At 37.3% G+C, this 26665-nt stretch overlaps 1 protein-coding gene across 4 annotated transcripts in view; it reads right to left on the reverse strand.

The window, feature by feature from the left end:
• The window catches only part of CROT (carnitine O-octanoyltransferase), a 49350-nt gene that overhangs the window by 15943 nt on the left and 6742 nt on the right, over positions 1–26665 (reverse strand). For all 4 annotated transcript variants that reach the window (XM_055420615.2, XM_055420617.2, XM_055420616.2 and 1 more), the window contains 10 exons: positions 26411–26535; positions 24914–25095; positions 24609–24733; positions 19642–19750; positions 11661–11754; positions 10691–10816; positions 8587–8688; positions 5332–5415; positions 5143–5250; positions 4786–4916 (listed from right to left, as the gene is read on the reverse strand). In XM_055420615.2, the coding sequence (XP_055276590.2) occupies positions 4786–4916; positions 5143–5250; positions 5332–5415; positions 8587–8688; positions 10691–10816; positions 11661–11754; positions 19642–19750; positions 24609–24733; positions 24914–25095; positions 26411–26535 (1186 nt within the window). The remainder of the gene's footprint in view (positions 1–4785; positions 4917–5142; positions 5251–5331; positions 5416–8586; positions 8689–10690; positions 10817–11660; positions 11755–19641; positions 19751–24608; positions 24734–24913; positions 25096–26410; positions 26536–26665) is intronic.

Below are 26665 nucleotides of genomic sequence, written 5' to 3' on the forward strand. Positions count from 1 at the left end.
GACTGATCTTCTTAAGGATGGACCTCCTTGCAGTCCAAGGGACTCTCAAGAGCATTCTCCAGCACCACAGTTCAAAAGCATCAATTCTTCAGCACTCAGCTTTCTTTATACTGGAAAAACCATAGCCTTGACTAGATGGACCTTTGTCGGCAAAGTAATGTCTCTGCTTTTTAATATGCTATCTAGGTTGGTCACAGCTTTTTTCCCAAGGAGCAAGTGCCTTTTAATTTCATGGCTGCAGTCACCATCTACAGTGATTCTGGAGCCCAAGAAAATAGTCTTTCACTGCTTCCACTGTTTCCCCATCTATTTGCCATGAAGTGATGGGACCAGATGCCATGATCTTTGTTTTCTCAATGTTGAGCTTTAAGCCAACGTTTTCACTCTCCTCTTTCACTTTCATCAAGAGCCCTTTGAGTTCCTCTTCACTTTCAGCCATAAGGGTGGTGTCATCTGCATATCTCAGGTTATTGATATTTCTCCCAGCAATCTTGTTTCCAGCTTGTGCTTCTTCCAGCCCAGCATTCCTCATGATGTACTCTGCATAGAAGTTAAATAAGCAGGGTGACAATATACAACCTTGACGTATTCCTTTCCCTATTTGGAACCAGTCTGTTATTCCATGTCCAGTTCTAACTGTTGCTTCCTGACCTGCATACAGGTTTCTCAAGAGGCAGGTCAGGTGGTCTGGGATTCCCATCTCTTTCAGAATTTTCTACAGTTTGTGGTGATCCACACAGTCAAAGGCTTTGGCATAGTCAATAAAGCAGAAATAGATGTTTTTCTGGAACTCTCTTGCTTTTTCGATAATCCAGCGGATGTCGGCAATTTGATCTCTGGTTCATCTGCCTTTTCTAAATCCAGCTTGAACATATGGAAGTTCTCTGTTCACGTACTGTTGAAGGCTATCTTGGAGAATTCTGAGCATTACTTTGCTAGCGCGTGAAATGAGTGCAATTGTGCAGTAGTTTGAACATTCTTTGGCATTGCCTTTCTTTGGGATTGGAATGAAAACTGACCTTTTCCAGCCCTGTGACCACTGCTGAGGTTTCCAAATTTGCTGACATATTGAGTGCAGCACTTTCATAGCATCGTCTTTTAGAATTTGAAATAGCTCAACTTGAGTTCTATCGCCTCCACTAACTTTCAGTGATGCTTCCTAAGGCCCACCTGACTTCACATTAGGTTAAAAATAAAAGGATGAAAAAAATGGTAGCCAAAAGAGAGCTGGTGTGGCTACAGATTTTGTTTTTTTTTCTATTTGGAGTGGCAGTATTATCATCAGACAAGCTGTATTTTAAGTGAAAAGCTGAATGAGACAAACAGGACATTATATACTGATGAAAGATATAACAACTATAAAATTATATGTACCAAACAACAGAGTTCGAAGATACATGAAGCAAACTCTAACAGAATTGAAGGGAAAACTAGCTCTACAAGAACAGTCACAGACTTCAATGTCCAGCTTTCAATAACGGGTAAAATATGTAGACACAAGGGAAGAGACAGCCTGAACGACACTGGTCAAGGCCTGAACAACAGCTACACCTAAAAGACAGCGGCTTCCCCAGTGGCTCAACGGTAAAGCATCCGCCTGCAATGCAGAGATGTAGGTTCAGTTCCTCGGTTGGGAAGATCCCCTGGAGAAGGGCATGGCAACCCACTCCAGTATTCTTGCCTGGAGAAACTTATGGACAGAGAAGCCTGGTGGGCTACAGTCCATAGGGTCACAAAGAGTCAGACACAACTGAAGCAGTTTAGCATGCACGTGTGCAAAAGATAGAGAATATGCCACTAAGAAATAGTAGAATATAAATTCTTCTCAAGTACACATGGAACATTCACCAGGATAGCCATATATTAGGGCATAGAATATCTTTAAAAAGACTGGAACCATACAAAGTATCTTCTTCAATGACAATAGGATGAAGCTAAAAAGCAATAGAAGAAAAACTGAAAATTTCACAAATATGTAGAAATAAAACAACATACTCTTAACCAACTGTTAGGGAAGAAATCACAAGGTATATCAGAAAACACACTGAGATAAATGAAAAGCAGAACAGAACTTACCAAAATTTATGGAATGAAGCAAAAGCAATGTTCAGGGGGAAATTTATGGCTCTAAATATTTATATTAAAGAAGAAAATCTCAAGTCAGTAAATTAACTGTACACATTAAGGAATTACGAAAAAGAAGAGCAAACTAGACCCAAAGCCAGCGAAAAAAACCAATTAATATCACAGTAGAGATAAACAAAATACAGATATGAAAAACAAAGAGAGTGAACTAAACCAAAAGTCAATTCTTTGTAAAGATCAACAAAATTGATAAGCTTTTAGCTGTACTGACTAGAAAAAAGGGAGAAGACATCAATTATTACAATCAACTATGAAAGAGAGGGCATTCCTACTGACTTTACAGAAATAAAAAAGCATCGTAAGAACATTTTGAACAACCATTTACAATAAACTGGATAACCTAGATGAAATGGACATATTCTGTGAAATACATAAATGACCAAATCTAATTCAAGAAAAAACAGAAATCTTACTGGACATATAACAAGTAATGAGATGAATCAGCAATCAGAAACCTCCCTACAAAGTTAAGTCCTGGACCAGATGGCTTTACTGACGAATTCTAAATTTTAAAAAAACCAAACTCTTCCAAACTCTTCAAACTCTTCCAAAAACACTAGAGAGGAGGGATAATTTCCTTACTCATAAAATGAGACCAGCATTACCCAGACACCAAAACTAGGCAAAAACACTGTAAGAATAGACACTACAGACCAATATTCCTTATGTCCAAAATCCAAATATTATCACTCAGTCACATCCGACTCTGTGACCCCATGAACGTAGCCTGCCAGGCTCCTATGTCCATGGGATTCTCTAGGCAAGAATACTGGAGTAGATTGCCATTTCCTCCTCTGGAGGATCTTCCTGACCCAGGGATCAAACCCATGTCTCCGATGTCTCCTGCATTGCAGGTGGATTGTTTACATGCTGAGCCATTAGGGAATAGATGCAAAAATCCTCTCCAATTTACTAGCAAATTGAATTTAACAGCAGATTAAAAGGATGATACAATAAGTCTCCTACAAATGAACCTTCAAGTTGCCAGCTTTCAAAGATGTGAACGTGTGTTCACATCAATCATGTAAGTTAGTTCAAGTGTCTGGTGTTCATTGTCATGAGCATGCATCCCCTGCAAGTGGTTGTTCAAACTGCCCTCCATCTCCTACTGCTGATGATCCTTCAGCTCCACCCTCTCCCCATCTCCTCTGCCTCCTCCAGTCAGTAATTCTTCTTGCTTGTTCACTCAATGCCAGCCTCCAAATGCCAGCTGTTGTACTGTACTACTGTATTCTTCAAGGTACTGTACTGTAAGATTAAATGTTTTATTTTTTGTGTTTGTTTTTTATATATTATTTGTGTGAAATATATAAACCTACTACAGTACAGTACTACACAGCTGACTGTGTTAGTTGGGTACCTAGGCTAACTTTGTTGGACTTACTAACAAACTGGACTCACAGAGGAGCACTCAGAACAGAACTCATTTGTATGTAGGGAATTTACTATATACCATGACCAAGTAGGATTTATCCCAGGAATGCAAGGATGGTGCAACATATGAAAATCAATGTAATACACCACATTAATAGAATGAAGAAAAAGACCCATATGATAATCACAATTGATACAGAAACAGCTTTTTATAAAATCTCACACTCTCCCATAATAAAAAGTGAACAAAGGAATTTCCTCAGTATGATAAAGATTTATGAAAAACCCACAGTTAACACCATACTCAGTGATGAAAAACCAAAAATTTCCCAGCTAAGATGAATAATAAGACAAGGATGCCTGCTTCTGCCAATTCTATTCAACATAGTACTGGCTGTTCTAGCTATAAAGAAAGAAATAAAAGGCATCCAAATCAGAAAGGAAAAACTGAAGCTATCTCTATTCACAGATATCTGGTCTTATATATGGAAAATGCTAAAGAATCCACAAACAAATTGTTGGGGCTAATAAATGAATTCAGTTTTTTTAGGGTATGAAGTCAACATACAAACATCAGTTGCATTTCTATACACTAGCAATAAGTAATCTGAAAAGTAAATCAAGAAAACAATTTACAATAGCATCATAAAGAACACTTAGGACTAAGTTTACCCAAGGAGACAAAAATACATGTACACTGAAAACTGGAGAAGCCACTGCAATGAGAAGTCCGTGGACAGCAGTGAAGAGTAGCCGCCGCTCTCTGCAACTAAAGAAAGCCCATGCACAACAATGAAGACCCAGCTCAACCAAAGATAAATAAATTTTAAAAACATAAAGATACATATTCTCAGATAAAATCTTAAAAAGATCAAGAAGCTTCCACTTCTGCTTAGGATGTAGAAAGTTACAACATACCATCTCTCTTATCCTAAAAATGAGTAGACTAGACTCCATAAAACTATATCTTTTCATGAACCCATTTGAAAATAGGCCCAAGTGATCTGAATTCCAAAGCATGGCAAACCTCTGTAAGATGAGAATAGGTACTTCAAAAGTATCAAGGTAATGAAAAACAAGGAAAGACTGTCAAAGTGTCACAGATGGAAACCTAACAACACTGCTGATCAAAGTACAAATTAGGGCACAGTGCCAAGTGGGGAAAAAACCTCAGAGGAAACACTGGGGAGTTACAGTAGAACAGTTAAAGTAAAGATATCCCCTTCGGCCTCCAGACTCTGAAAATAGAGAAGGATTGGTCCTCACCGTCCATGAAGTCTGTAATAGGCCAGCTGAAGTGCCAGCTGAATAAATGTATCAGGGTGAAGCTGCTTCTTCTTGGTTAGCTTTTTGCCAAAAGATGTAAAGGCATACACCACAAGCTGGAGATCGGCTGCCTAACAAACAGAATTAAATGGAAAGAGTGAACATATACCCAAGGAGAATATCCCCAAAGATAACCAAATTATCAGTAGCATTAAACGAATAAAACAGAAATAAAGGTGTTAAACGCTATAACTTTTAAATGTTTTATGCCATCATACGTGGATGATAGCCAAATATTCATACACAGTAGTTAAAAGATAAAGTATTAACTGTCAAAGAGAAATGTGAAAAATCTACCTGCTTGAAATACTGGGCCTTAGCTTGGTTGATGTCATTTAATACTTTTTCATCCACAGTGAAAACAAGCTCCTCTGGAACCGGTATATCCCGTACTTTTTCTGAGCCCTAAAAATAGGGAAAACTTAAAAATACAGTATCTATAAAAATATGAGGCGAAAAGGCAGGAAATCATTTGTTCTAACATACCTTCCATCTTCCTTCATTCCTAAGAATGTTCTCATCAATGTAATAGCAGATTTTTACTAGAACCATTGCATCAAAAGGAGCATGCTAAAATGAAAACATACAAGATTTTGAATACTTTATGTAAGTTAAGACTTGACCCAGTATTTTGTTTTCACTTCTGGCCCACTCTTAACACACATGAGCAGAATTCTCATATGCCTCACCTCATGATGATAAAGATAGGGATATTCTACAATATAGTGAGTAATTGATGTATTTTATTTTCTGAGAAAGAACGAATATTTAAAGTCAGAAGCACCTAATCAGGGCTCTTGAAGTAATGGGAAGGGATGTAAAGTAAATAGGAATCATAAAGAGAAAACAATTGCTATTTGTATTGGAAGTTAAAGGAGGTATATACATATACAATGGTAAAATGTTAAGGAATGGTGAGAGCACTATGAAAAAGCAGAGGGAGGGGCCAGTGACAGCACAGGTAACAAGACTCACGGGTCTAACTGCATCTCACAGCTGCATAGTATTCTGTAGCTTTACAACGAATGTTCACAAGCATTGCATATATTATTTCACTGAGACAATCGTGTTAAACGCAAGCAGTAAGAAGAGCAGCATTGAAGCTCCAATACCCTGACCACCTGATGCGAAGAGCTGACCCACTGGACAAGACCCTGATGCTGGGAAAGACTGAGGGTAGGAGGAGAAGGGGGTGACAGAGGATGAGATGGCTGGATGCATCACTGACTCAATGGACACGAGTTTGAGCAAGCTCTGGGAGAGTGAAGGACAGGGAAGCCTCGCGTGCTGTAGTCCATGGGGCTGCAAAGAGTCGGACACGATTGAGCATCTGAACAACAACAAACGTGATCTCCACAAAACCCTCTAACAAAGAGAAGACAGAACAGTTGATGCCAGGATTTTAAATCCCGAGAGGGAAATGCGATTATGTAGTCTAATCAATAAAGCACATATTCTTTATTCTAAGTACCAACGTAACAGAGCAGCAACATGACTCCAGATTAAGAGCAACTTAACTTTACAGTATATATGCTTTACTAATAATGTTTTATATAGGTTAAATAGTATTTTTGGTAATCATTTTGGGTTGCAAGAGTAACCTACATGGAATTTTGAAAGCATATTATCTAGTGAAGACCATCAGGTCAATTTTATAAATATATGGGGGATAATGCATACACATAAAATGTGTCCACACACTTTACTACAAGAAAGCATCTCAGTTGTACAAAGACACATGCTCTTTATAGGACCAGTATTTTTATCCCAAAATAGAAAATATGATTAAAGTTACTTTCTCCTGAATTTGAGCAAACTGCAGGATATTGGTGCCATCAGTAAAAATCAAAGTAGTACAAGGTGGTAATTTTAGGGGGCTGGGAGTGAGGGAGGAAAGCAAGAAGATGAGCTCTTGATGATGAGAGTAACTTAACCCTTACATAACAATGTAACACTTGGTTTGGACAATTTAACATACAGTGAAACAAAACTCTCAAAATGGGAGTACCAAGTAAAAACTGGAAAAATATAAGTGCAAACAAACCAGAAGAGAGAGCAGGCAGAGGGGAAAAATGGTTATGAATAATATTAAGCTCAGTTTTAGAATCTGGAGACAGGAAGAGACTTTTAGGAGGATGAAGGCAATGTGAGACGCGCATGAAGAAGAGGGAGATCCTCTGCATCTGACAAGTCACGGAGAGATGGAAGGAAGAAGCCAGAAGGTTGTTAACTACTTTACAAAGCACAGTTTCCAGGGAATAGTGAGGCTATAAACCAGACTGAGGAGGTTAAGAAGAATCAAACAAGGAGCTGAAGAGAAAAAAGCTGAGGCAATTAACAAGAAATCTTTTGTCAACAGGGGACTCTTAAGGAAGAAGAAAGACAGCTGTTAACAGACATTCTATTACTTGCACAAAACCACTCCACCTTCTTTGGCAGTAACAACTACTTAATTTTTCTTTAGGCAACCAGCGCACATCTGTGTGGTGGTTTGAATGAGTGAGTGATTCTACTAGCTGGGTCCCAAGGTTTGGCACGTGACCCAGGCCAGGTGGACTCCCTGGAATGTGCACAAGATTCACACAGGCTGATACAACCAACAAGCATTATTCTCAGGTCTTTTGCTGGAACCAGAGGAGTTAAAAAAAAAAAAGCTGGCTATTTCCATGGAGAACAACCACCTACTAGGATAGCTGTGAAAACATGACATTGTAGGTAAAACCATCATATGGTACAGTCTACTTAAAAATAAAGCTGAGCATAGGAAAGTGATGCCAAAAAATGTAGAAATTTCTAATGAAAGCTTTTGGACATTGCAAGTCAGCCTAACCCAAATTTAGCTGTACCCCATGCCATAAATATCTCCGTAAGGTAATGACAGTTTGATTTAGGTTTCTATCACCTAAAACTGAAAAAAATTACCGATTAATACAACTACTGAACCCAGATCAACGTTACAGGTCTTTTTAGTATTTTACAGTCACTAAATCTTTTGGAGGAAAGCCCCCAAACACAAACAAACAAAAAAACCTAACTCATACTACTTTATACCAAGTCACATACTTTATGAAAAGTTATATAATAAGATTATAAGTATAGATTGCAATTCTGACTTAGGTTGATTTCTTCATTTTCTTGGTTCATAGACCTCCTGAATGTCCATCAGAAAATGGCAGGGTAGAGATGATAAAGACAACCACAGGAGAATAGAAGAGAAACAAGTTCTGTGTATATATATATTTTATAAAGAAGGTAAAAAAAAATGCTATCCAGGATCAGATATTTTAATATCCAGAAGTCAATAATGTTTCAAAGATCATGTGTCATTTTTTTAACAAGGTTACAAAATTAGTAGGTAAATGTACAAATATAGCTACATACATTTCTCTGTGCACAGAACATATACATAATGCTGTATCTTTTTAAATGTATTGTAATTTTCAATAAGTAGCAGTAGATTTTTTTTTTAAGCAGTAGATTTTAAAAGAGCTTCTACTACATAAAGATACATGCAAATTCCATGTTACAGACACACACCAAACTGTTAGCCTAACTACAGATGAAAATAATTTGTCCTGTACTGTTTCCACTGAGAATTCATAACTAAAACTTTTACTCTACTGCCATAAAGCTAAAAAATGATTTATTATCCTGCCACAGGACAGCCTAATATTGAAGATTACTGCCACTCATTTAAGTGAAAAGAGTAAAAGGAAAATGTAATTTCAGTAGTTTACTTACATCACAATTACTGCCAAATACTCCATTAGAAAAGGCAATCAAGTTATAAGATTTGTCACCCCAGCGTACTGTTGGATCTCCATTAAGAATCTTTGCAGAAACCTACAATAAATTTATCATTTCAAATTAAAAGAATCTTAATATTGGTTTTTAAGTGTTTGTATCTTAAATACACACAAACACACATGAACCCACTTTTCCTCTCTTCAGGTAAACCAAATTTAATAAAATAATAGCTATTCTCAAGAAATAATAATTCAGGTCCTAACTATTTAAATACTCAAAATCCAAGAAATTCTACCAGAAAAGAGGATGGGACAATACTCATGAATGTTGAGAGAATATCAAAGTGAAAGGACAAGGTATTTGCAACTTTAACAGGATAAGAAGCACTGATTAAAGTTTAGTCATGAAAATCTAGTTACAAGCAAAATATTTCAAGAATTCATATCCCACTAAGCCAGTTTCTCAAATGGTAGGTTTTGGCAATAAGTGAGTCAGGAAATCACTGTAAACATCTTTACAAAAAGAATAACAATAGAATATAAATATCAGAGTATATCACAGATAGTCAAAGTAATTACTGTTTTGTGAAACTTCTATTATGTATGTATTTGTGTGTGTGAGCACATGTGTGTGTGTTTAATGAGCTGCAATCAAAATATGTCTAACTGTAGGTTGCAGCAAAAAAGTCTGAGCAACATTTAATTAAAATATATTTTTCCTCAAGAAGCTTGTTGATTCTACTTTTAAAAAAGCAGCTAAAGATGGAAAAATTGTTTTCAAGCTACAAGATTTTTCAATCCAATATTATTTATTTCTCTCATTTAATACTGATGGATGCAAGGATTCTAAGATTCCTACAAATACAACTGTTTATCTTTTATTTTTTCCCCAGGAAATGGTAATGTCCCAGAAAAAAAAAACTCACTAACGTCAGTGTGTTCTATAAAACCAAATGATAAAATAAATCACAAGAGTGATGTAATTCTTAGGACAGACCTCACCAACTAAGGTATCAAGGCCCACTGCTGTGGGCTATAGGTAGGTTTTCATGTCTCCTTTGGTGTGAAAAGCTCATTTTGCCCCATGCCTTATGCAAACTTTCTGTATATATAATCAGTGGAAAGGTTGGGAACCACTGCCACGTGATAAGCAAGTAATACTCATACTTCTTTAAATAACATATAAGACCTGTCTAAACAGCCTTGCCACTCAGATGGTAAAGCGTCTGCCTACAATGTAGGAGACCCAGGTTTGATCCCTGGGTCAGGAAGATTCTCTGGAGAAGAAAATGGCAACCCACTCCAGTACTCTTGCCTGGAAAATCCCATGGACAGAGGCTACAGTCCACGGGGTCGCAAAGAGTTGGACATGACTGAGCGACTTCACTTTCTTTCTTTCTAAACAGAGCTGAACAATGTGGCAAGGATTTACAAAGCATTATTTATTTATGCATAATCTTATAATACGTGTGTGTGTAGCTAAGAAAATGTTTTAAAAGTTTGCACAAAATATTCATATTTTATGACTTAGTATTTGTGCTTTCTTTACTTACCTGCCCCATTTTAAGATAAAAGATGTTTCCAAAATCTAGGAAACAATTGTTTTCACGATTATGTTTCAAGGTGGTATTTATAGGTGTATACTTCAAACTAAGCTGTATACATTAAATATATACAGTTTTTTGCATGTCAATTATACTTAATAAAGTAATTCTTTAAAAAAAAAGCCTGCATGTAACAAAATTCTTCTTATGTTCAATTTACACAACAGTTATCCAGAAAAATCTGTGGGAAGAAATAAAACAAGGGACTTTCCTGGTGGTCTCGTGGTTAAGAATCCATCTACCAGCCCAGGGGACAGAGGTCTGGCCCATGAGTGGTAGCTACTGAAGCCCATGCCCCTAGAGCCTGTGCTCCACAACAAGAGAAGCCACTGCAATGAGAAGCCCACGCAACGCAACTGGAGAGTACATCCCACTTGCCACAACTAGAGAGAAAGCCCATGCGAAGCAACAAAGACCCAGCACAGCCAAAAATAAATAAATTCTTAAAAAAAAAAAAAAGAAAGAAAGAAATAACAGAACAAGATAAGTGAATACCTGAGAATAATCTTCCGGTGTAGCATGTGGACTGTCATCATCTAAACAAAATACCAGTAAACTGCTCTGAATTTTTTCTAACAGAGTCAGGTTCTCTGGATTAAGACTAATCAAATATTCTCGTGCCTAAAGGGCAAGGAGAAAAAATAAAATGTTAAAAGTTAAATATAAAATAGCCAGAAAGCTCAACAGGTTTTTGAAAAGTTAAGAGAAAAGGTTCATCAAGAAAAGTGTAAATTCAAGGACCTCTGTGTTGAGTCCTGAACAGGTTTTCTTCTCTAATAGCATGTCTAGTCCCTACACTTGTGCTACAAAATGTATAAAGGTACAAAGTTATGCCCGCTTTCCTAGGTGCTCAGACAGTAAAGAAAATGCCTGCAATTCAGGAGACCCAGGTTTGATCCCTCAGTTAGGAAGGTCCCCTGGAGAAGGAAATGGCTACCCACTCCAGTATTCCTGCCTGGAGAATCCCATAAACAGAGGAGCCTGGTGGGCTATAGTTCATAGGGTCACAAAAAGTCGGATATGACTGAGTGACTAAGCACACATAAAGTTATGCCACCCCCTAGATTTTCTGATTGTTCGATAGTGTACAATGTATTTAAAACTGCTTAAAGCTTAAACCTGCCTGTCCATTTATCTTTATTTCAAAGTCTGAACAAAGGGCCAGTATGTCCTTGAGCTGAGTGTTTGAAGTTTAAATGTAAACAAAATAATAGTATATCCTCTCCCCAAGTCTAAATTATAGTTAATAATACTGTACTGCATATTTGAAAGTTGCTAGAGAGTAGATCTTAAAGTTCTCATCACAAGAAAAATATTTTTAAATTTTCTGTACAGTGATGGATGTTAACTACATTTACTGTGATATTTCTCAGTATAAACAAATACTGACTCCTTATGTGTATACCTGAATATAATGCTGTAAGTCAATTGTACCTCTAAAGAAAAGAAAAACGTAAATTATAACCTTAGCCCATCGAGTTCGCTCCTCGGTAGTTAACGCTGCTACCCCAGGTCCGTCAGGTTCACTGTGGCATTTCTTTTGGATGTATGTCAGTTGCCTTTGGAAGATTAAATAAGGAAGATTCAAAAAGAGCACAGGCAGGACCACTAGCTACTTTGGCCTTTCGTAGGTTACAAAGTTTATTAGTATTTAAATGTTTTGCTGTATTATCTAAAGAAAGGGATTATGGTCTCTACAGCAATGGAGTTATCCTCCTACACCTTTTTTTTTTTCTCCCGCAGTGATTATGTGCCTATTAATATCAATACACTTGACAAGAGCTTAAGTAAATAAATTTTCCGTTTGATATAATTTATACTTTCAAAAGGTACATGCACTTCCAAGATCCAAGTAAATGCCCTGCATAATGGAGAAGTTTAAAAATATTCTGGTACATAATCTCACAAATATCATATACATTTTATCTAACTAAAAACTATGTAAATATATTAACAGAGGACTTATTCTATACCCAATTAATACTTGAGTTTAATCCCCAAAATAGAAATACCATATAGTTTTAAATATTTTCACATGTGCCATTGTTACTTAAAATCATTATAAAAACTATTCAGTTCAGTTGCTCAGAGTGTCCAACTGCTTGCAACCCCATGGACTGCAGCACGCCAGGCCTCCCTATCCATCACCAACTCCCGGAGTTTACTCAAATTCATATCCATTGAGTTGGTGATGCCATCCAACCACCTCATCCTCTGTCGTCCCCTTCTCCTCCCACCCTCAATCTTTCCCAGCATCAGGGTCTTTTCAAATGAGTCCATTCTTTGCATTGGGCAGCCAAAGTATTGGAGTTTCAGCTTCAGCATCAGTCCTTCTAATGGATATTCAGGATGGATTTCCTTTAGGATGAACTGGTTGGACCTCCTTGCAGTCCAAGGGACTCTCAAGAGTCTTCTCCAGCACCACAGTTCAAAAGCATCAATTCTTCGGCGCTCAGCTTTCTTTATAGTCCAACTCTCACATCCATACATGACCACTGGAAAAACCATAGCCTTGACCAGATGGACCTTTGTTGGCAAACTAATATCTCTGCTTTTTAATACGCTGTCTAGGTTGGTCGTAACTTTTCTTCCAAGGAGCAAGCATCTTTTAATTTAATGGCTGCAGTCACCATCTGCAGTGATTTCGGAGCCCAAAAAAATAAAGTCTGTCACTGTTCCCTCATCTATTTGCCATGAAGTGATGGGACCAGATGCCATGATCTTAGTTTTCTCAATGTTGAGTTTTAAGCCAACTTTTTCACTCTCCTTTTTCACTTTCATCAAGAGGCTCTTTAGTTCCTCTTCACTTTCTGCCAGAAGGGTGGTGTCATCTGCATATCTCAGGTTATTGGTATTTCTCCCTGCAATCTTTATTCCAGCTTGTGCTTCATTCAGCCCAGCATTTCTCATGATGTACTCTGCATAGAAATTAAATAAGCAGGGTAACAATATACAGCTTTAATGTACTCCTTTCCCTATTTGGAACCAGTCTGTGTTCCATGTCCAGTTGTAACTGTTGCTTCTTGACCTGCATACAGATTTCTCAGGAGGCAGGTCAGGTGGTCTGGTATTCCCATCCCTTTCAGAATTTTCCAGTTTGTGGTGATCCACACAGTCAAAGGCTTTGGCATAGTCAATAAAGCAGAAATAGATGTTTTTCTGGCACTCTCTTGCTTTTTCGATAATCCAGTGGATGTTGGCAATTTGATCTCTCGTTCCTCTGCTGTTTCTAAATCCAGCTTGAATATCTGGAAATTCACAGTTTATGTACTGTTGAAGCCTGGCTTGGAGGATTTTGAGCATTACTTTGCTAGTGTGTGAGATGAGGGCAATTGTGCAGTAGTTTGAACATTCTTTGGCATTGCCTTTCTTTGGGACTAGAATGAAAAGTGACTTTTTCCAGTCCTGTAGTCACTGCTGAGTTTTCCAAAAATACACTCGGTTCACCAAAAATTTCATTAGGGATTTTAACATCTTGGCCAATCCAAACAAAGCTATGGTAATCAAAACAATATGGCACAAATGACACTCATACGGGTCAACGGAACTGAACAGAAAGCCTATAAATAAATCCACTTACAGTCAACTGAGGTGCCAAGGAGACCAAGAATACATGGGAAATGGACAGCCCCTTAAGTAAACAGTGTTGGGAAAATCACCACATAAAAAGAATGAAACTGGACCCCTATCTTTTACCTTACACAGAAATCAATTCAAAATATATTTAAGGCTTAAATATTAGACTTGAAACAATAAAGCTCCTGGAAGAAAATATGGGAAAAAAGCTGCCAGACATTAACCTTTTGCAATCATTTCTTAGATATGATACCAAAAGCATAGGCAACCAAAGTAAAAATAGACAAATGAGATTACATCAAACCAAAAGGTTTAGCACTGTAAAGGAAACAGTGAAGTGAAAAAGCAAACTACAGAATATGAGAAAATATATGCAAACCATATATCTAGTAAGAGGTCAAGGAACCCTCATAATTTAATTCGAAAAAAAAAAAACACCTGATTTAAAAATGGGCAAAGGAACTGAACAGACATTTCTCCAAAGAAGATATGAAAATGGCCAAGAGGTACATGAAAAGGTGCTCAACATCACGAATTATCAGGGAAATGTAAATCAAAAGCACAATGAGATATCCTCTCACACCTGTCAGAGTGACTATTATCAAAAAGACAAGCAGTAACAAGCGCTGATGATGATGTGGAGAAAGGAGAACCCTCCTGCACTGCTGGTGGAACTGTCAATTGGTGCAGCCACTATAGAAAACTATGGAGGTTCCTCAAGAAATTAAAAATGGAGATACTATATGAGCTAGCAATCCCAGTTCTGTGTACATATCCAAAGGAACTGAAACCAGGGTCTCAAAGAGACACTCGCATTTCCATGTTCCTTGCAGTATTATTCACAATAGCCAAGAGGCAAAAGCAACTTAAATATTTAATGATGGATGAATGAACAAGATGTGGTATATATATACAAATGGAATTTTATTCAGCTTTAAGAAACAAATTCCACTATTTGCAACAACGTGAATGAACCTGATGGACACTATCCTAAATGAAATATGCTAAAACACAGAAGAAACACTACATGGTATCACTTATATGTGGAATCTAAAATAGATAAAACTCTTAGAAGCAGAAAAGAATGGCAGGTTCCAGGGGCTGGGCTAAGGAGAAAATGAGGAGGCATTAGAATCCACCTGCAATGCAGGAGACCCTGGTTCGATTCCTGGGTCAGGAAGATCTCCTGGAAAAGGGACAGGCTACCTACTCCAGTATTCTTGGGCTTCCCTGGTGGCTCAGTCAGTAAAGCATTTGTCCACCATGCAGGAGACCTGGGTTCAATTCCTGGATTGGGAAGATCCTGGAGAGGAGGTCATGGCAACCATGTATTACATAGTTATCCAGTATTCTTGCCTGGAGAATCCCCAGGGACAGAGGAGCCTGGTGGGCTACAGTCCATGGGGTCACAAAGAGTCGGACACGACTGAGCGACTAAGCACAGTACTGTCAAGTGACACAAAGTTTCAGTTATACAAGATAAGTCAGTCCTAGAGATCTATTGTACAGCATAGTGCTGTAGTTAATAATACTGTACTGTACTCTTAAAAATTTGCTAAGAGGGTAGATCTTAAGGTAAGTGTTCTTACCACCAAAATTTTTTTTAAAAATAAAGAGGGAAAGACACCTTTGGAGGTGCTAAATATGTTTATGGTATCCATTATGTAATAGTTTAATCAGTGTATACTTATCTCCAAACTCATCCAGTTGTACAGAAAAAATATGCACAGCTTTGTATGTCAATCATACCTCAAAGATGGTTTAAAATAACTTCTCTATTCATATTGTAAAAAGAGGTATAGATTTGGTAACTGTAATTACCCCTCCTCTCCTTCAATTTGACTATCTATGGACTTGTTTTCAGTACACATGCAATTTTTGATATTTAAAAGCACAAAAATTTGTATTAACAATATTTATATTTCAGAATCATACATATCTTAAAATATTTTATCCTGATATTTCCTCAAAATCTTTCTGCCTTCATTACTTTCCACTCATTCTTTAATTTACTGTAATCGGGTTTTGTATTAGCAATGGCATCCCATAAGATCTAGCAGCTTTATCTCAGTCTTGTCTTTCTCTTTATAAAGTCGTTTACCACCCAGGAGTCAATCTTGAAATTCTCTCAGTTGGCTTTTATAGCACTGTTACATTGTGGTCTTTCTAATTCACTGACTGCTTGGTCTTTTTCACTGACTGTTGTTCTCTATCCACCATCAAATGTGTGTCTTCCCAAATTTCCCCTCACTGGCCTCTCCCAAACTCTTCTACAAGTTTCTTCTTTGGTAATTTCATCCACTACTTGAATAGCTTCAATTATCACCTTTACCTAAAGAGGCAACCAAATCCCTAACTTTAACCCTATTTTCTCTCTAAATTTCTAGTACCAAATTTCCAAATGCTTGTTGGATATATCCACCTCAATTTCTGCCAACATTCCAAATTAAATATACATTTAAAAATTACCTCTGTGACCTCTTCCTACAAATTAAGACAAAACTTATCTTAGAAGAAAACATAAGTATCTCTTCATGACTATGTATCAGGGAATAGTTTCTAAGATATGACACTAAAAGTACAAATAACTGAGGAATAGATAGATTAAACTCTATCAAAATTAAAATGTAGGCCCTTCACAAGCAACCATGAAGAAAGTGAAGTAAACACTAGAATGGGACCAGCACAGCCAAACATAAATTGACTAATTAATCATTTTTAAAAAACTATTTTCAAATACATAAACTACCCCTTTCCTCATTCCACATACAAAAATCAATTCTAGGCAGACTTTTAATGTGAAAGATAAAAGAATGAAAGTTTAGAGCACAATGTAATAAAATATCTTTCTAACAATGTGTTAGGAAAAAGAATTTTTTATGGAAGTCCAAATACTACAAAACTCATAGAGGAAAATCTAGGCAGAACACTAGATGACATATATTGCATCAAGGTCCTTTATGACCCACATCTTAGAATAATGAAAACAAAAACAAAATAAGCAAATGGAACCTAATTAAACTTAAAAGCTTTTGCACAGCAAAGGAAATCATAAACAAGATGAAAAGACAACCTTCAGAATAGGAGAAAATATTTGCAAATAAAGCAACTGACAAGGGATTAACCCCTAAAACTAACCAGCTCATGCAGCTCAATATCGAAAAAAAAAAACCCAATCAAAAAATGGGCAGAAGACCTGAACAGACATTTCCTCAAAGAAGACATATAGATGGCCAACAAATACATTAAACATGCTCAACAACCCTAATTATTAGAGAAATGCAAACCAAAACTACAATGAGGTAACACCTTACGAATCAGAATGGCCACCATCAAAAAAATCTACAAACAGTAAATGCTGAAGAGGGTGTGGAGAAAAGGGAATCCTCTTGCACTGCTGGTAAGAATGCAAAATGATACAGCCACTATGGGAAACAGTAGGGAGGTCCCTTAAGAAACTAAGAATAAAACTACCATATGACCCAGCAATCCCACTACTGGGCATATATCCGGAGAAAACCATAATTTAAAAAGACACATGGACCCAGTATTCATTGCAGCACTATTTACAACAGCCAGAACATGGAAGGAATTTAAATGTCCATCAACAGATGAATGGATAAAAAAGATGTGGTGTGTATACACACACACACACACACACATATATATATATACACACACACACAATAGAATATTACTCAGTTATAAAAAGGAATGAAATTGGGTCCTTTGTAGTCATGGGGATGAACCTAGGATCTGTCATACAGAGTGAAATAAGAAAGAAAAAAACAAACATTGTTTATTAACGTATATATATGGAATCTAGAGAAACGGTACTGTTGAACCTATCTTCAGGGCAAGAACAGAGACAAAGACACAGAGAACGGACTTACTCACACAGAGGGGGTAAGGAAGAGGTGGGACGAACTGAGAGAATAACCGTGACACAGATACACGCCAAGTGTAAAATAGCTAGTGGGAAGCTGCTGCATAGCACTGAGAGCTCAGCTTAGTGCTCTATGAGGATATGGAAGGGTAGGAGTAGGGAGGGAGATTCTGGAGGGAGGGGATATATGTACAAATATAGTAGATTCATGCAACTGTATAGCAGAAACTAACACAACACTGTAAAGCAATTATACTCCAATTTAAAAAAATTAAATTAGAAAATAATTTATAAACAGTACACAAAAGGTATAATCCATGTGGCAAAATATTGATACACTGGACTACATTCAAATGAAGAATTTCTGATGATCAAAGAGACACTTTGAAATCAATGAAAGCCTCATATCGAGAATGTATAAGGAACTCCTCCAACACTCCTACACTAGTGGGAAGTGTTTATCAGCACAAATACTTTGGAAAACTGGCATGACCACTGAAGCTGAACAGACACATAATCTATGATTCCCCAAGTCCTCTCCTGAGTGTAATGAGACAGAAACGCATGCATGTATACATCAAAGACTCGTACAAGAATCTTCATAGCAGCACTTTTCGTATTAATAAAAATTGCAAGCAAGCTAAGTGATTACACTTGAGAAGGGGGATTTTGGTATAAGGGGTATAATGGAAATGTTCTGTATCTTGACCTGGGTGGTAGATGCATGAATATTTAGCTGTAGACTTCTGTGTGTGCTTGTGTACAGGTTTGTAATGCTCAATAAAAATAATTTAAAATATATACACATACAATTTTAGAAGACAAATCAGAAAATCTGAATAACTGATTGTATATTAATATACTAAAGAATTCTTAATATTTTTGGAGAAGCAAGTCATTAGGTGTGATAATGTTTTTTTATGTTTATTATTTTTAAGAGTCCTTTATCTTAGAGAAGCTTACTATTTATAGTGAAAGGATATCACGTCTGAGATTTTCTTTAAAATAATCTATGGGGGAGTGACTGGAGGGGCATAAGGAGGTATAGCTGAATAAGACAATGAATTTATAATTGTTGAAGCTAGGAGTTAATATAATAGCTGTTGAATCTAGGGGTGACTACATGGAGTAGCTTCATTATATAATTCCCTCTACCTTTGAAAATTTTCCATAATGCTAACTTTAAAAATATAAACATCCAAAATAATACTCTGCTTGCTGTTTAGTAGCTCAGTCGTATCCAACTCTCTGTGACCCCATAGACTGTAGCTCACCAGTCTCCTCTGCCCATGGGATTTCCTAGGCAAGAATGCTGGAGTGGGTTGCCATTTCCTTATACACTATTATATGTACATACTATATATATATATAAAATATACATACTATGGGCTTCCCTGGTGTCTCAGATGGTAAAGAATCCGCCTGCAATGTGGGAGACCTAGGTTCGATCCCTGGGTTGGGAAGATCACCTGGAGAAGGGAACAGCTACCAACTCAGTATTCTGGCCTGGAGATTTCCTTGGACAGAGGAGCCTGGCAGGCTACAGTCAGTCCATGGGGTCACAAAGAGTCAGATATGACTAAGCAACTCTCACTTATACTGCATACTATATGTAAAATATACATATACATGTTCTTTTAAAAAAATCTGTACGTGCATGTAAATTCACTGCAATAGGTTTGGAAGGACAGAAGACACCACACTAGCAACAGTGATTAATTTTGGGGCAGTGAATGGGATGAGTCATGTTTGTAATGCTTATCTTTTCTGCAAGGAGAGTTTATTCATATACATATACAATGAGTAAAATGAAAAACTAATTTAAATTAAAAATAAAATAAAAATAGGCTTTTAAAAATTAGCATATATAAAATTCTTATTTGTCAGCTTACTGTCACTTTTTAAATGGCAATGTTGAACATTTTTTTTTTAATTCAAGTAAAAGTTTAAGACCTAATGAGACTCAAGAAAGTATTTTGAAAACCTCTGAATCTCTGGTGCAGTCATCAGATATCCTTCATGCATTACATCGAAGACAAAAACTCGGCCTCGACACAACACTGCAAGGTGACTTGGGGAATGTCCTTCACTCTCTGGAAAAAAAAAAAAAGAAAACACAAGACTCAAATCTCTGAAAGCAAGAGTAAAACTGCGTATTTATATCCAATAGAAAAAAATCATTCCTCCAATATTTTATCATATATTCAAATATGTCACATGAATAAAAACACTTTAATAAGGTGATAAAATTTCAGTTAATATGTCATAAATACATGTTCTTGAAATGTCTCTATGTAAAACATCTAGATTTTCATGTTTCAAATTCTGTATACTTTAAGAATCATATAAATTCCATACTACTACAGAGCTTTCTAGTTTAATTTATGGATAAGCTGGGAGGGGGAAAGGGTTGCAGAGAAGTCCAAGAGGAGAGTTATTTAAGTTTCTTTGGGGGATTACTGTTGATTGATCATCAGATTATTAAACTGCAATAATATCTAGCTAGGATTTCTCAGTAAAATATTTTTCAGTAGAATAAGGGTACTTTTTGCTTGAGTGGCAAGGAGAAAGAATTTTGCCCAATTTGTAGTGTTACCTAAGGCTCTGATAACACCTGGTAAGCCACTGACAATTGACTGTATGACTCATTTGGCACACCTTAATTACCCAGGAACTATTTGTTTTTGAGATTTGTAAATAACAGACTATTCTGACTTAGTCCCATTTTTCAAGTACTAGGCTCTGACGAGCGTCTTCCTATACGATCTCTGCCTCTTCCCTCTCAAAAAAGGAAGGAAGGAAGTTAGGAAAGACAAATACTGCCATTGGAAGTAAACTTATTGGTTGATATGTACAAGGAAATGTGCTAAATGCTTTACACATGTTATCTCATGATATCTACTCATTAGCTATGAGGAAGAACTATTTCCTGAAAGCACTATTATTTTTCCTCTTATATCCACTTTCCTTAAGTCCTCTTTCCCTGGAGCTGGGGTATGTATTTTCTGTGTCCCTCTGGCTATTTCCAAACCATTTCTTCCCCTTCACAAACCTCCATATCCTTTCACATTTACCATCACTACCTTTTATTATCCTCTACTACTTAAAATTTGGGGCTGTAAAAAGGAAATAAACCTGAGGCCAAGTTAATACTTGGGGAGAGGAGGACAGAGGGTGTTACCTAAGGATGAGCATCAGAGGTGGTATTTGAGCAGAGACCAAAGTAAAGTAAAAGAGCTAACACAGAAATATGTGTAGGAAGAGAGCTTCAGGCAAAGGAAACAGCAAGTGCAAAGGCATTAGGGCAAAATGAGCTGGTCTGCTTAGAGGGAGAAAAAGGTCAGTGCAGCTGCAGCAGAGAGAAATGAGTAGAATGGCAGAAAAAATTGGGGCCACATCCTATGGGCCTTAGAAAGGGGTTGCAATTTAAAAAATAATGGAAAAGAAGCCAATGGAAGGTTTTAAGCAGGATAGTAATAATGCCATCTAATTAATACTTTACAAAGGGCATTCCAGCTGCCATATGAAGAAGGGATTATAAGCGGGAAGAGAATATATAGCAGGATCAGTTAGGAGGTAACTGAAGTGGTCCAGTGGGGAACAACCAGAGAGGTGATGGTGGCTTTGACTAGGGTGTGACACTGAAAGAAAGCAAGAGGTCAATTTTTTCAAGATGGGAGATATTACAAATCTGTGCAACCCAGTAAAGAGGGAAAATTGGTAATGCAGCACAGAGAAAAAGATAATGCAAAAGCAAGGCCCTTGATTAAACAAGAGGTGGTGGAGCCCAGGACATCATGCAGAAGGGCTATCCTTAGGAATCAGAACAGTTCATCCATCTTTATAGAGAGAAGACAAAGTATATGAACATGTAATAGTGCACTGCAAGGGGGCTGCAAAATGGGCTAACATTTGAATGAACATGTTTCTATGATTGCTGTAATAAACTACCACTAACTTTGTGGCAAATCACCACTAACAACAAAATTTTATTGTCTTACAGCTCTGGGGCTACAAGTCTGAAATGTGTCTCTCTGGGCTAAAATGACGGTTGTCCCTGAGTCTGGGTTCCTTCTGGAGGCTGTAGGGGAGAATCTGTTTCCTTTGATTTTTCAGGCTCTAAAGGCTGCCCATATTCCTTCTTGACTCAGAGCTCCATCCCTTCATCTTTTAAAAATATATATTTTTAAAGTTTTTTGGTTGTGCTACACAGTTTGCAGGGTCCTTAGTTCCCAGACTCCGGCAGTAACAGTGCTGAGTCCTAACCACTGGATCAGCAGGGAATCCCTTCCATTCCTCCATCTTTGATGCCATCAAGGGAGGATCGTAACTTCCTCACACTTCTACCCTTTGGCTCTCTCTGCTTTCTCTTTCTTCACTTATAAGAACTCGAGCCATTACTCTGGGCCCAGGTGAATAATCCAGGATAATCTCCCTATCTCAAGCTCAACTGATTAGCAAATTTAATTTCATTCACAATCTAACTCCCCTTTATCATTTAAGGTAACACATTCAATAGGCTCCAAGTATTAGGAAGTGGACATCTCTGGAGATCATTTAGTCTACCTGCCAGACAGGTTAGCAACTTTGATGATAGAAACATTACATTTGTTGAGAAGTAAGAGAGTTCATTAGCTAGGAATAAAGATGGAGAAAGCCATCAAACAGTCTTCTCTGAAAGTGACAGAATATCCTGACAAAATACAGCAAGGTAGTGCTTTGGATCCACTTGAGGTTAACTGAGAAAAGTGATGTTTCGTGGATTCCTCTGGCCAAGAAAACTACTAGGGTAGACGTCTTTAATATGTGGAGTAAAAGCAGAAGACTAAAATTACACAGCGTTGATGTGGGGCTGGAGATGAGGAGGGAGCTGGTGAGCAAAGGTTTGAATGTATTTAATATATGATAGGGAGTGGTAAGAGTAAAGAAACACAGAAAGATGTGACGATTTGGGAGTGGGGAGGGAGAAATGAAAGTGAAGAACTGCAGAGTCACTGGATTTTAAGTCAAGATGTCAAAAAAATGACTGAGGTAGACCTAAAGGAAGTGAGTTGTGAAGAGAAAGTGGAGGTCAGAGTGAGATGCCTACAACTGTACTGTCAGAGATGAGAGAGTTTTTTATTTTAAGCAAGTTTGGGGCATGGCCATGGTAGTGGTGGCTGCTTGAGAAGGAGTACAGATTCCTAGAGGAAGGAAAGAAAGGAAAAGAGCAGCCATGGGTCATCCACACATGGAGGCTGAAGTCATCAAGGATGTGACTGAGGTAGTAATGGAGAGACAGACAGTGAGACTGGTGCTAAACCAATCAATGAATGAAGGAAAATGATCAAAAAGGACATCACTGGGACAATAACACGCAGGGGTGACATAGCCTGCTAGCATTTCTTTTTTTCAAAAGCTCAAACTGTAAGGAAAAGGATAAAATGGAAAGTGCAGTGGGAAATAAAGACACCAACATCTTCTGCTCGCCCTTCAAAGGCATGAGAGAAAAACAAAGCCTTCATTTGAGATGGTCACAGCAAAAGTCTAAAGAGAAACAACCAGGTTTCAGAAACAGCAGCTTTCAAAAGGAAAGGGGAGCTTTCAGAGAAAAGGAGGAGGATATAATGGATTTTGCTGACCATGAGTTCCATGAAGTACAGCAGAAGAGTTTAGGGAAGTAGTGGAAGGTGGGGCACAGCAGTGAGAAACTTGGGTCAAATTAGGTTATGCACTGCGCTATGAATCCAGATGACAAGAGATGACATTCAAAGTCCTCAACTTCTTGGGCAAAATGAGGTGACAGGATGAAAAGCAAAACTGAATTAGCCTTAATTGTCACTTCAGGGGTAAGTAACCTGGGTCAGAAGATCCCCTGGAGGAGGGAATGGCAACCCACTCCAATATTCTTGTCTGGAGAATCCCATGGACAGAGGAGCTTGAAGGGCTACAGTTCTGGGATCACAGAGAGTCAGATATGACTGAAGAAACTTAGCATGCACACAAAAAAACAAAAAACAGTAAAAACCTCAAACCAGTCCTAATTATTGCTTCCTTACTGAGACTAGCCTCTTAGCTGCAGTGGCTAGCACGCTGTTATCCCCATCAACACATAATTTCTTCAATTTTCTCCTACCAGAGTAGATTCCATATCCAATATTATAATTTTTCCCTTGAAAAAATCCTGCACTCCCTCTTCCACTGCTGCTGTTTAAGAAAACTTTAAACTCATAAACACACATTTCAACACTGTTTAGGTACTCTACGTTTGCACAGAATGTGTGCTTTTCCCATTTTCTAAAATGACCATTTCAAACTATGAAATGATACAATGCAAGCATTAGGTTTGTATTGAACCATGTAAGACACACTTTCAAAAAAATCCATTCCCATAAATTATTTCCAGCTAAATCATTATGGCTGAAAGAAGGTTCATAGAAAGTCTAGTCTTTCTATGACTAGTCCAAGTCAAAATCCAATAAAACTAGTCAAAATCCAGTAAGTAATATTCTTCAAAATAGTACGTTCCATAACATCATGGGAATTCCCTGGCAGCTCAGCGGTTAGGACCTGACACTTTCACTGCTGTGAGCCTGGGTTCTGTCCCTAGTCAGGGAACATTGATCCCGTAAGGCACATGGCACAGCCAAAAAAAGAGTACATTCCACAGCATCACAGAAAAACTGCAGCAAAACTACCCAAATCCTGGGGCTTCACCGGTGACTCAGCAGTAAAGAATCCATCTGCCAAAGCAGGGGACAGGGGTTCAATCCCTGGTCCGGGAAGATCCCACATGCTGAGGAACAACTACACCCGTGCACTGCAGCTACTGAAGCCCCCACTCGCCACAGGCAGAGAAAGCGCGTGCAGCAACAGAGACCCAGGACAGCCATGCAGAAAACAAATCAATCTCAAGAGTCTGGCCAAATCCCAATGCTTCCACCAGAAAAAGTACAAACGTTTTCTACTTACCAGTCCTAAAATAATTAATAATTGAATCTCTAGTAATTCCTGGAATCTTGCAGGTGGAAAACAGCATTCGGAATTGATTCATATCTAGAGGAGTATTTCCAACTTTTTCAACAGCTAACTTTTCTCTGTTAAAACAAACAAACAAACAAACAAAAGTATATTGGCCAAGAAATCATTATAAAACTTTTAAACCAAACAGTCACACCTATAGTATTCATCCCCAAATGAGTAAATTAAGCTTCTTAACATTTTGCCACCAGAGACTTTGGGCAAATATGTAACTGAATTGACACAACTATCCTTACTTTCTTAACTGTTGCCAGTAGTTCAAGTTATGCCAAAGACTTATACTTCCTCTTTCCAACTGTGTGCCTTCCTTTGGAGGCCAGTAGTGTTCAATATGGCTTGCAGGACCCCCAAAGTTGACATTCAATTGTGATGGTATACGAACATCCAGGTAGGCAACATTCAGCCACCACTCTTCCAGCTAAAAGAAATTAAGAACATCAGCCTAATGCTATTGATAGTATCAATACCTGAAGGTGTAACTGCTGAGAATGAAAAAAAAGCTCTATTTGTTCTTTTTTCTTTAATTACTTTTCAACACTTAAAAACATGTTTCATTTTAAATCATTACAAATAGTAAAAATGCTATTGTGATCATTTCTTTCTTTTGGAATTATGGGATCTGAATTAAGTACTATTCAAGTTTAACTACATTATCAAAAATGTGAAACAAGAAAGCACTGAAAGAAACACCTTCAGACAGAGCATATTAAAATTACCAATAACCAACAAAGCACTCTAGGTGTGTTTTCTCAGAGTACCTGTTCACAACTGCAATTGAATTTCATGTGTAAGTAAGTGGATCTCATCAAATTACCTGGAGCTCTTTTTGAAGAATTTGATGTTACAAACTACAGTCAGTCATTTGGAAAAATACAAGTGAAAAAGATACAGGCAGAATAATGACTTCTTTAACCTTTACCCTAATTTAAAGTCATTGAAGGCTCAAAACTGAGAAAAAAGGAATCTAGACATATAAACTTGTATTACTCCATTATAGGTATCTAAAGGACAATAAAAAGATCAGCTTGCTTTTTATTTCTAAAACCAAATGATAGTTACAAACATTATTTCTAGACTAAGGCAGTATCTTAAATTACGAAAACTCATCCTACAAAAGTAGAGTAGTGAAGATGAAAAATCAAACAAGATTCCTTGTGAAAAATTACTGAGATCCTTATACCAATGTTTCCTCAATCTATCCAACTGAAACACAGAATACTCATAAGCATTCTTCACTCCAGTTTTCTAATGGCTCTTTTCTCCTATGCACTGTATAAATATTTACACACCATAAATGTGATATCTATTTTAGTATTTTGGGCTTTTTTTTAGACCATGCTTCTCTGGACAAAATGTTTTTCTCAAACATGGTCTAAAGATGACCTGCATCAGAACTGCATAGGGTAGTTAAATAAGGATATCTGGGCACCCTTTCCAGAGATACTGAATTAGAATCACTGGTCCCAGGAATTCTGCATTTTACCAAGTTCTCCCACATAATGAGAGGAACCCAAACACAATACTTAAAACTCCCCAGAGTTAAACAATTCATTCATTCTTTTGGATGATAAAGACAACAGTAACTGTAAGGATTCTACAGTGTAATTCTACAGTAATAGTATTCTACAGTATATTCTACAGTAATAATTTAAAAATGAAAGCTAGATACGCATTTACTTTTCATTAAGAATATTAGAATATTAATATTCTAATAAATTCAATAACATAAATACCCAGTTTCTTTTTCCTTTTGCCCTTTGAAGTAATTTCTGCTGCAATTTTGCTCCAATACCATTTTGAAATTTCCAGACAATTGCTTCAGTATTCTTATATTCTTCCTCATTTGCAAATGGCTTTACTGTAAAAGGAAGAAATATGCATTAAAGTATTTAGACATCAAGTACCACAAACTCACCTCAATTATTATTACTTACACAAATCCTGACTCAGTTACATAAAACACTTATGTATATATTAGAGCAGTCCAC

This window comes from Moschus berezovskii, chromosome 3 (assembly GCF_049115385.1).
Source record: "Moschus berezovskii isolate FMDL1 chromosome 3, NW_MosBer_1.0, whole genome shotgun sequence".
NCBI lineage: Eukaryota > Metazoa > Chordata > Mammalia > Artiodactyla > Moschidae > Moschus > Moschus berezovskii.